We start from the raw sequence: 11553 nt of genomic DNA on the forward strand, positions 1-11553 counted from the left end.
CCAAAAACCAAAGACAATTGGTGATGTAAGGAAACTTCTTGGATTTCTAAGTTACTACCGTTCTTTTATCCAAGATTTTTCATGCATAGCTAAGCCACTTTATGAACTACTACAAACAAAAGCTGATGTGGCAACAGTTCAGTCCAGGCAAAGAAAAGCTAAAGGCCCACAACTGCCCTCACGAACTCCTGTGGAGTGGAAAATTGAACATCAGAGAACACTTGGAACACTGATTGACATGTTAATGAAACCACCAGTTTTGGCTTACCCAGACTTTAACCTACCATTCACACTTCACACTGATGCATCAGAGAAAGGTCTTGGGGCTATCCTGTACCAACATCAAGATGGGAAGTTGAGAGTCATCGGATATGCCTCTCGAACACTTTCACCAGCTGAACGAAATTACCGACTACACAGCGGCAAACTTGAATTTCTTGCATTGAAATGGGCTGTGTGTGAGAAATTTAGGGACTATCTGTATTACGCTCCACATTTCACCATCTATACAGACAATAATCCTTTGACCTATGTTATGAGCACAGCAAAACTGAATGCAGTTGGTCATCGCTGGGTGGGAGAATTATCTGACTATCATTTTGATATCAAGTACCGGCCTGGTAAAATAAACATTGATGCAGATACACTTTCACGCATTCCTCTTGATATGGAAAGGTTTGTCACAGAGTGTACAGAGGACCTGTCATTAGAAGTTGTGCAAGCAGTCTGGAATGGGACTCATGTGGCTAAAACAAAGGATGTAGCTTGGATTGCAGCACTCAGTATCTCCTCAATAGACTCTGACCCATCATCTCAATGTTCATTGTTACCAAAGATAAGTAAAGCTGAGCTTTCCAGAGCTCAAAGAGAAGACCCAGTGATCTCAAAGATAATTAAGATGAAAAAGGATGTCAAGGTACCTGATGAGGACATGAAAAAACAAGTGACTGGAGCTGCCAGGAAACTCCTTTACGAATGGCACAAACTATTTTTAGAGGATGGGTGTCTTTATAGACAGACTAATGAGAGGAAACAGCTGGTTCTCCCAACCCAGTACAAGCAACTTGCTATGGAATACTTGCATGATAATATGGGGCATGTGGGCACAGAACGAGTACTCCACCTGATGAGAGAAAGATTTTATTGGCCATATATGAAAAGGGAAGTAGAGGAGTATATTACACGAAAATGCACATGCATCAAGCAAAAAAAGCCAGTAACCCATGTCCGTGCACCGATGGGCAGTATAACTTCCAACTCACCTTTTGAGCTTGTTTGTATTGACTACTTGCACTTAGAACCAAGCCACGGGGGCTATGAATACATACTAGTAGTTGTAGACCACTTCACTCGATTTGCTCAAGCTTACCCAACAAAAAACAAATCTGGCAAAACTGCAGCTGAACGTCTTTTCAATGACTACATCCCTCGCTTCGGCTACCCTGGAAAGCTACATCATGACCAGGGAAGGGAGTTTGAAAATGAGCTTTTTCGAAATCTTCGACAACTGGCTGGAGTACGCCACTCAAGAACATCTCCTTACCACCCTCAAAGTAACCCAGCAGAGAGATTCAACCGGACCCTCCTTCAAATGCTTCGGACATTGGCAGACAAAGAAAAAGCGAGATGGAAAGATCATCTCCCACATATAATACATGCATATAACTGCACCCGTCATGAGTCTACTGGATATTCCCCATTCTATCTGTTGTATGGACGTCAACCCTACCTTCCCATTGATTTGATATTTGGATTGGTTGAAGAGGGCGAAGAAGTGACTCACAAGGGTTTTGCTGGCCAGTGGGCCAAAAGGATGTCTGAGGCTTACCAAATAGCAAATGAAAACAGTAGACAAGCAAGTACACGTGGCAAAAGTCAGTATGATATGAAGGTCAAAGGTGTGGTTCTAAAACCAGGAGACAGAGTTCTTGTCAGAAACCTTAGAGAGCAAGGAGGTCCAGGAAAACTTAGGTCATACTGGGAGAAGAGCATTTATGTGGTAAAGGAGCAAGTTTCAGATAATCCTGTGTATGTAGTAAGCCCTGAATGTGGAAATAAGAAAGGAACAAGAACTCTACACCGAAATTTGCTGTTATTGGTAAATGACTTGCCTGTGGAGACATCGTCCCATCCAGGGGAAGTAGCAAAGCAGAGACAGAAGAGACAAAACAACAGAGAAACTAAGAACAAAGAAACTAATTACAGCAGTGACACAACTGATTCGGATGAGGATAACCATGAGAGATACTGGCTGAGGTTCCCCTCAAGTTGGACTGAACAGGAAATGGAAAATACACATCAACAGAGGCCTGAGTTAGTCCAGGAGACTCATCTTAACACAGCACCTGAAAGAAGAGACACAATAACAGATAGAGTATCATTAAGAGATAACCTGGAGGAAAGTCAAACACCAGATGAACTCATCACCGATTCAATACCATCATCAGAGAGATATGCAGATAATGAAAATGGATGCATACAAATTGATGAAGCCACAGGTCACCCATCTGAAGAAAATTATCCTGAATTAAGACGATCTACCAGAGAGAGGAGACAGAGGCAGACATTCACATATGAAACACTAGGTCAACCAACATTACAGCAAAACACAGCAGTTAACACTGTAGGTTTTTATGAACAACCAGATAATCGCATAATAAGCTATATGCCATACTACCATTCACAGACACCAACATACTTACCTCCATGTTACATACCTCAGTTTGGACCTTCAATGCCATACCATACATTCCCACCATTTTTCTACCCTGTATATGCCTTTTGAGACCACAACTGTTTAAGAAAATTGGGAAGTAGCATCTTCTTTGGCCGGGAGAGTGTGACCCACATGAGTTTTAGGTCACAAGAGGATAAGCTGTAACTATATCTGTTATTTATTACTGTATTAACATTGTATCTTTAAGAAGAACACAAAGTTGCATTTTTTTAAACTGCTGGCAGTTGAGAGAAAGTGTTGGCACGACAACCACAGCGCGTCTTCAGTCAACAAAGAGGACAGCACAGCTGAAGACCAACTCTCTGTTTCTCTCTGTTTTTTTATTCATTTTAAAGGTTAGTAAAGTACTGCAATGTAGATGAAATACTATAATTTTATGAGATAAAATTGTTGTGTATAACTGCAGTTATGTGTGTAAATGATCGGTGTTAAGTTATGTCTGTTATTTGTGAAGAATTGGGTTTGTTAATTGAGTTTTAAAGGATAATCTGATGTTAGCATGTGATACTGTTATTGTTTTATGATCCTGTATTTGACACATATTTGTATATATATGTTATAAATCTATCTATACATGTGATATTTGAGATGTCATGGCTTTTAATGCCATGTGTGATTAAAGTCAACAAAGAGGACAGCACAGCTGAAGACCAACTCTCTGTTTCTCTCTGTTTTTTTATTCATTTTAAAGACCTCCAGAGTGAGGTCTGCAACAATTTTGTTAAAATGTTATAATAACGTCTATATATTGTATAGTAATAGAGGGCATATATAAACGTAGCCTAATTAATAAATAACTAACAATAATTATAAAAGCTTTCTCAGGAAATATAAAATTAACTTTATAATAAATGTATTTTAATGTAATATAGCTTTATTTATATGTGCACATGGCTTATTATTGTTAAGTCTTGATGTTTATTTTATATATTCTTACAGTGAACCAATGAACGAACGAATAAATGAATGTATTGTGGAATGAATGAAGCAATCGTAATGTAGCCGTTATTTGTTGAATTTTTTGTACATTTAATCAGTCGTTTTGTGTTATTTTCTCTTTTATTTTTGTATATTTGACAAACTAAGAAACAATAAGTAACCTAAATAAATAATACATTTATATTCTGTTTTATTTTTATCGTTTTTTTTCTTATCTAATTAATAAATCGGTGAATATTTACGAGGATGAGTAGTTATTTTTAAATCAATGATAAGAAATGAAAACATCATGAAGTGTTGTAATATACGAGCGGCCGCACGGTGGCGTTTTTCTCCGTGTGTGTGTGTGTGTGTGTCCATGTGTGTTTGCGCGGGAAATGACCTGCAGTTCATCTGAACTTCCCGTGAAAGCAGTGCTGCTGACAAAACCAAGCTTGTATTACTGTGGAAAGACGAGGACACCAGCAAATTATGAACATATACTTTTGCGGAAGCATTCGGGGAGGGCGACAGGACGTGGTTATTTACCAGACAATAGTGAAGAAGTTGCAGCAGTATGGCAAGGTTTTAACCGAGCATGTGAGTTATGACAGCCTGTCTGACAAAGGTAAATCCCTTTCATTTTCTGAAGTCATTGAGCAACATGTTCTAGGTCTTTCCCTCTGTACACTTATTTTCCCACGTCGTTTTTAAAATTGTAATCCTATAACAAAGTAAAACAATGTTAAAGGTGCTGTGTGTAAGTTTTCGACTCTTTTAAACAATAAATATACAACAATAGGTTTTAATGGTTGCAGATATTTAAGAAACATGCTAAGTCAACATACTTGTTTACATAAAAACAATGCTAGTCATTTACTCTCCTCCAGGGGCAATTCTACTATTTGGGGTACAGGGGTGATTGTTTTGGATACAGTCAGCATTTTTACATTTCATTCATTAAAGGCGTTCACACTGGGACGCTTTTTGCTCGCGTTTTTCGTCGACGTTTAACACCTCGTGACTAAATAAAGGGCAGCAATGTGATCGTGCACACCAACGTGCTAAAAGCGTCATTTTCACTGTGCGTTCACACCGAAGGTGGTGAGGGCGTCAAAGGGTGAAGTCTAGATCGGGATATGCACATTAATATAGCAGCATTTTTTTAATGACACTGTATAACAATAATTAATATTTTTACAGTACTGTGACTGTTGGGGTGGGGGAAGGCATTAAAAAATACTATTTACTGGGTAATTTAATAGATAACATAAATAATACTGGGTACAACTACTGTTTTTACATTACTGTGATGGTTGGGTTTAGCGTTGGGGTGGGGGTAGACGTTAATAAAATACAATAAATGGGAAATTTAATAAATAATATAAATAATTCTCGTTAACTTCCGGCCGCAACCATATCCGATCTAGCAACAACCGCGTCAAAGTTTGCTACATTGAACTCATATTTAAAGGGACCATTGCAGCATAACAGCTACATTCCTGCATAAAACATGCTTTCTAGCGTGAAAATGTTGCGCACTTTTATCAAATTCGTTTAACTATGGAACATCAAGTTGCGTTCGGTGTGGCTTTGCTCCACTTAATTATCCAATGTGTCCATATGTCTGAAATATCCTAAAGCAGCAGTACTGTTTTGTATTGCATGAGATTCACGCTTTTTTAAAAAAGAAAAAAGAAAATATATAACATGAATGCACATCAGCAACTCGCCGGTAACTTTTTTTAATGTATGTCCTTGTAAGAAAACATTGCAAATAATTGGAAATCCGGCGACCGCAATAATCAAACCCTTGGAAACAACTGTGGTCGGAACCAAAGTTCACAGTGGCTGAGTTCTCTGGACTCCTCTCAAGCGGTGGACTTCTTTATTCTGATTGCTTGCCGCCGAATCGAGTCTTAGCTTATTACAAAAAGTTGACTTGGTTTTTAATTCTCCTCGACACCCACACCGTTGAAGACGCGCCGCGTTGATCCTCGCCGCTTATCGCCACTGGCTCTCATTGAAAATGTGTGACTTCCGGCTACTTTTACCACTTTCGGTGTGAACGTACAGTTAAAGAAACGCCTCATGCTCGTTTTTTTTATTTGACGTGCTGCATAAAACCTTCTCCACCACTCAGGTTGGCACTTTTGTTCACGTGCACGGAGCTGCTGAAGTTACAGTAAACAGCACCTGGAGGCGCTCAAGCGCAAAACTGTCAACGCACATTGAAGAAGATGCCCAGAGGCGAGATGAACGTGGAGCTGCTTATTGCACTAGCGAACAATAATTATTTCTTCATCGCTACAGCTGGAGCTGCTACCTGAACCATCCATGCTTGTTCGAATCGCCAGTATCTTTAACAGCAAGCATGTCAACTTTCTCTCTTCTTCTGTGTTACAAGTGGGTGTCAGAAGCTTAAAGTTGTGTAGCGCCATCTAACGTCAAGGAGTTATTTTGCATACTCTTCTGCTCGACGCCAGTGAAAATCGCTGGGGGTTGAATCTGGAAAAACATCTCAAAAAACGCTAACGATAAATGCAAACGGAAAGCGTCCCGGTGTGTATGAGCCTTTAGGCTGCCTTAATGCATGCGTCCTCCGGAGGAAAGTAGCCACCTCGGAAATTGTCGCAGATTAAAAAAAAAATCCTCACAAGGTGTTTTTTATTTCGCAAACTATTAAAATACTGCAAACGTAAACATTAGTCGATCAGCTTGTGTAAGACTCGATCTTCAGGCACTAACTCGATCTGTTTGTATGGTCAATCTTGCTACCCACGTTTGAGGAGGAGGGGCCGGATGACCCAATTTTTTGAATTTGGACTGCAATACCTAGTTCAACCATTAGGTGTCAATCCTACATGCTTTACCTTTTACAGATGATTGCAGGCAACACTAATAGTGTGTCATTGATGCAGGTGAAGATGGAGATAAAGCCATTCATGATCGGGATGTGCAGTGGCTGACGATGTCTGACGGTATGAGATGAAATATTCCCAACTTTGACATTAATAATGTGATTCAAACAAAGTTTTAGGCCTTGAATAGTCTTGAATTCAATGAAATATGGTGTTGTAGATCTTAAATACGGTTCAGGCTCAATTTCAAGTTGGCTTTATTGTCATTTAAACAATATAATGACAATATAATGACAACATAAGACCGCAAAGTGTGATTTGTGCATCATTTAGTGCAAATAAGATAACATTTTCACAGGTATTAATTTTCCTTTGTCCATGTAAAGCAGGGGTCTCAAACTAAGAGTTTAGTTCCAGCCTTGCTTCAACACACCTATCTGTAGGTATCAAACAAGCCTGAAGGACTGAATTAGTTTAATCAGGTGTGTTTAATTAGGGTTGGAACTAAACCGTGCAGAGCTGCGGCCTCCAGGAACTGGTGCTGTGTTCCAATTCGTATACTTATACTACACCCTAAAAGTATGTACTTTTTTTGTGGCGGAAAATATATACTTTCGAGTGTGTAACAGAAGAGTATACAAGCTTTGGAACATACTACTTCCTAGTTAACAGATTGTTAGGTTGCTGAACCCTGACAATCATCCACACATCATCCACATTTCTCTCATATTTAATTTCCTACCTTATTGGAGAAGCAGCAGGAGGATAATCTCCCATTCACGAGTCTTTCATGCAGAGAAATCTCCAAAGGTCTTTGGATAGTTATGCATTCAGACGTGAATGTCCAAACATATCTTGATATAGACCTTTTTCTCGGCTGCTGCATGGAGGGCGTCTTCTGGTAGAATGTTTAGATCTTCCGTTTACAGCGTTTACAACCAGTAATTTGCGATCCGAAAATGGGTTTCAATAGCGTTTTGAGTGGATTATGGAGTGTTTTTGTGACACAACTCTGAGAGGTGTGTGTTAAAGCCATTTTAATCTGTCAGATGAGATTCAAGCGCGAGAGAAAAACGTTCTCTTAGTTCAAGTGTCTGCCGTCAGAAATAGTGTGTGTGTGTGTGTCTGTGTCTCTTCAATATGCACGCACGCACGCACGCAATACTTCACTGCATTATTGACCTTATTCTTCAATGCGTAAGTGTGCGCGTTTTTGTTTTAGAACTTCCGATTCAGTTGCCTATGGGAGAAGTGACTAGGAATAATAAACGGCACAAAACGGTCAAACTACTTCCTCTACAAACAAGTGTTTGCATTACAATACAGACAAAGTAGAATAATATAAGAAGAAAATATCAGTTTTCAACACCAAGCAGCAAAACGAGCTGTTTTTAACGTCTAAAAATGAATGGAAGTGAATGAGACCGGAAGTTTCGAGCCAAAATGATTCAAATGGCTGCGCCCACTCGTACGCGGTGAATAAGGTGAATAGAGCAAACCAGATTAATGGCATCAAGCTTAACAGGTATGTAAGTCATGCAATTTACAAAAATGACCAAAAAAAGTCTGTGACTGATAATCTGCTGGCTGATTTGCATGTTGATTCTAATCGGGAGCCGTTTATGTGTCGTTTACTTAGTTTGTGTTGTGTAGTATTTACCACGGTATGTGTTTTTCTGTCTTTTCAAAACGTCACTTTATTTTCACTTTGTGACACTTATTTAATCAATGTTTTAGTGGGACAGTACAGTAGGCTGCGTATGTGTGTCAAACATTTGGTGAACTACATTTGTTTGTGTTGGTTAAATATTTGAAAGAAAGAGAAAATGTTGACTTTAGCGATGACGAGGCTTCATTTAAATGGCACAAGATGCCGTCTGACAACAAGGGAAAGATGCCTCACAGCAGTTGTTTTCAATCCTATTAGATTGCACTTTTTAAACAATCAGTCCAGGAGGTGGCGCTGATCGACAGCAGTATTAGTTCAAAGATGTTGAAAGCAAATAAAATATTTAAATTTAGAGCATGAACGCTTCCACACTTAAAATTTACTAGAAATAGTAAACCATCCGGGAACCTTTGACACTCTTTTTAACATACTATGATTTGGGACATACCAATTCTATTTCAAGTAATATTTAGGACGGATAGTATGCGAATTGGGACGCAGCATGAGTTTGACACCTGTTATTTAAGCTACCCAATCGGTACAACCGACTAAAAAATGTTTAACCAAAATCAAATGTATGAAACCTATTTACCAATATGGTTTAATTATCTTCCTTACATCCTCAGTTCTCCATGTATTTATCCGTAAATGTGTGTTGTGCATAAATTGATGTTATTATAGTTTTAAAACAAAGTTAAGCTAATAAATATATGTAAATAACTAAATAACTGGTCTCCAACAGCAGTCAGATATGCATGAGGGTCAAAAAACACTTTCATTGGCTTAAAATATGCTTTTATTTTTACATAATTATCCCAACGACTTTCCCAAGCCCCTCCTTAGCACGGTTCTAACCTGCGCTGATTGGTCCGATGACACTTTTTTATAGATAAATCAATTTAAACACGGTGCACTTTCAGATTTAAGCCTCAGCTGGATATTTCACTTCACTAAGAGCTGTGACACACTGCATGGAAGGTCATCTTCAAAAACCCACAATAGGGGTCTTTAATGGGGCAAGTAAAAAAAAGTCCACTGGCCAATACAAAAAATAGCTAAAATTTAATTCATAATGGTCTTAAAAAGATCTTAAAGTCTTACATTTCACTTGGTGAATCCCTGTTTGCATTTAGATTTTTAGGACTTGATCGTGATCTTTATAGTTATCATGCTTAATGTGAATGTGCATGTACACAGAGTAACCAGTGCTGTTTCCTGTCTCTATATCAGTGATAGTAGCAGAAGTGACGCAGCCATCTTTAGGTGTTGGTTATGAGCTGGGCCGAGCTGTGGCAATGAACAAGAGGATCCTCTGTCTCTTCAGACCTTCCTCTGGAAAAGGTATTGCTCTTCACAGGCTTTATATGTAATGTCATGTGTATTTATATAGCACATTTAACATGTTTGGCCATACACCCAAAGCGCTTCACAATCATGATGGGGGGGAGGGGGGGGGGGTGGATGTTGGTCTCTCCACACCACCACCACCAGTGTGCAGCATCCACTTGGATGATGCGATGGCAGCCAAAGGACAACGGCACCAGTGGGCTCACCACACACCAGCTATAGATGGAGTGGAGAGAGTGATAGAGCCAATTCAATAGATGGGGCAATTCAATAGATGCTTCTCCTGCCCAAATTAACTCAGCTCTCTGTGCCAACCTCTGTCTGTCAGTGGATCCCAACGGACAGGCAGCAGCTGTAGAAGCTGGGAAAATTCTCATCCAGTACCTGTAAAATCAGCACTGGCATCCCCCAGGGGTGTGTCCTCTCCCCCCTGCTCTTCTCCCTGTACACGAATGACTGCACTTTAAAAGACTCCTCTGTCAAGCTCCTGAAGTTTGCAGACGACACCACATTTATCGGCCTCATTCAGGACGGTGACGAGTCTGCTTACAGACAGGAGGTTATGGAGTTGGCTGTCTGGTGCAGTCACAACTACCTGGAGCTCAACACGCTCAAAACAGTGTAGATGATAGTTGACTTAAGGAGAAACCCCCCTGCTCTCCGCCCACTGAGCATCATGGACAGCATTGTGGCAGCAGTGGAGTCATTCAGGGTCCTGGCCACCATCATCTCTCAGTGGGACACTCACATTGACTTCATTGTCAAAAAAGCTCAACAGAGGCTGTACTTTCTTCATCAGCTGAGGAAGTTTAACCTCCCAAAGGAGCTGCTGAAACAGTTCTGCACCTCCATCATTGAATCAGTCATCTGCACATCAATAACTGTCTGGTTTAGCTCAGCTATCAAATACGACCTCCAAAGACTACGTCGAATAGTTCGGACTGCTGAGCGAATCATTGGTACAACCCTCCCTACTCTCCAAGAACTGTACTTATCCAGAGCAAGCAGAAGGGCTGCCAAAGTCACTCTGGACCCCTCACACCCAGCACACTGCCTCTTTGAACTTTTACCTTCTGGTCGACGCTACAGAGCACTGCGCACCAGAACAGCCCGACACAGAAACAGTTTCTTCCCTCAGGCAATCCATCTCATGAACACTTGATAATAATAATTGTGGAACCAACATCACTACTTGCCATACACTTTTATACACATATACACTTATTTAACAACACACTTACATGCCAATTTGCACATAACAGCTGCACATATAACGTTGTATATAGTAATATAGCTGTACATACACTTGTCAATCTGTATATTTGCACTCACTACTTACTTCTATTTTTAAAATTTATTATCTGTTTTTTGTCCTGAATTCTGTTGCGCTGTAAGCTCTGTCACAAAAACAAATTGTGTGAGCATACCTGGCAATAAAGCTCTTTCTGATTCTGATATTCTGATTGGGTGGCCATGATGAGTAAGGGCTGATGGAGGGAATTTGGCCAGGACACTGGGGCTACTCTTTTACGATAAGTGCCATGGGATTTTCAAAGACCACAGAGAGTCAGGACCTCCGTTTAACATCTCACCTGAAAGACGGCGCTCACTGACAGTATAGCGTCCCCTTCGCTATACTGGGGTATTAGGACTCACACAGACCACAGGTTAAGCACCCCCTGCTGGCCTCACTAACACCATTTCCAACAGCAACCTAGTTTTCCCATGTGGACTCCCATGCAGTTACTGACCAGGCTTACTATGATTGAATAGATATCCTGATCATTATTTTCTTATCTCTCTCTCTCCAGTGCTCTCCGCCATGATCAGAGGAGCGTCAAACAAACCACTCTTCCAAGTACAAGACTACAAAGAGGACGAAGTGGAGAGCATCTTGGAGAAATATTTTGATACCGTCATTAAGAACTGATGAGCAGCTGATCATAACAAGTCCTATGTGCTGCTCTTTTTATTTAAGAACATCAACAGGACTGCTTTGGTAAGCATCTGTAGTGAAAATG

General features: G+C 40.1%; 1 protein-coding gene across 1 annotated transcript in view; it reads left to right on the forward strand.

Moving 5' to 3' along the window:
• Nucleotides 1-4053: 4053 nt before the first annotated feature.
• dnph1 (2'-deoxynucleoside 5'-phosphate N-hydrolase 1) overlaps nucleotides 4054-11553 on the forward strand; it is a 7564-nt gene continuing 64 nt past the window's right edge. Inside the window, exons 1-4 of the mRNA XM_056470952.1 lie at nucleotides 4054-4283; nucleotides 6577-6636; nucleotides 9416-9526; nucleotides 11344-11553. The exon at nucleotides 11344-11553 is cut by the window's right edge and continues 64 nt beyond it. Of these exons, the coding sequence (XP_056326927.1) occupies nucleotides 4148-4283; nucleotides 6577-6636; nucleotides 9416-9526; nucleotides 11344-11462 (426 nt within the window). The 5' untranslated portion in view covers nucleotides 4054-4147 and the 3' untranslated portion in view covers nucleotides 11463-11553. The remainder of the gene's footprint in view (nucleotides 4284-6576; nucleotides 6637-9415; nucleotides 9527-11343) is intronic.

Source organism: Danio aesculapii, chromosome 13 (genome assembly GCF_903798145.1).
Source record: "Danio aesculapii chromosome 13, fDanAes4.1, whole genome shotgun sequence".
NCBI classification, from domain to species: Eukaryota; Metazoa; Chordata; class Actinopteri; order Cypriniformes; family Danionidae; genus Danio; species Danio aesculapii.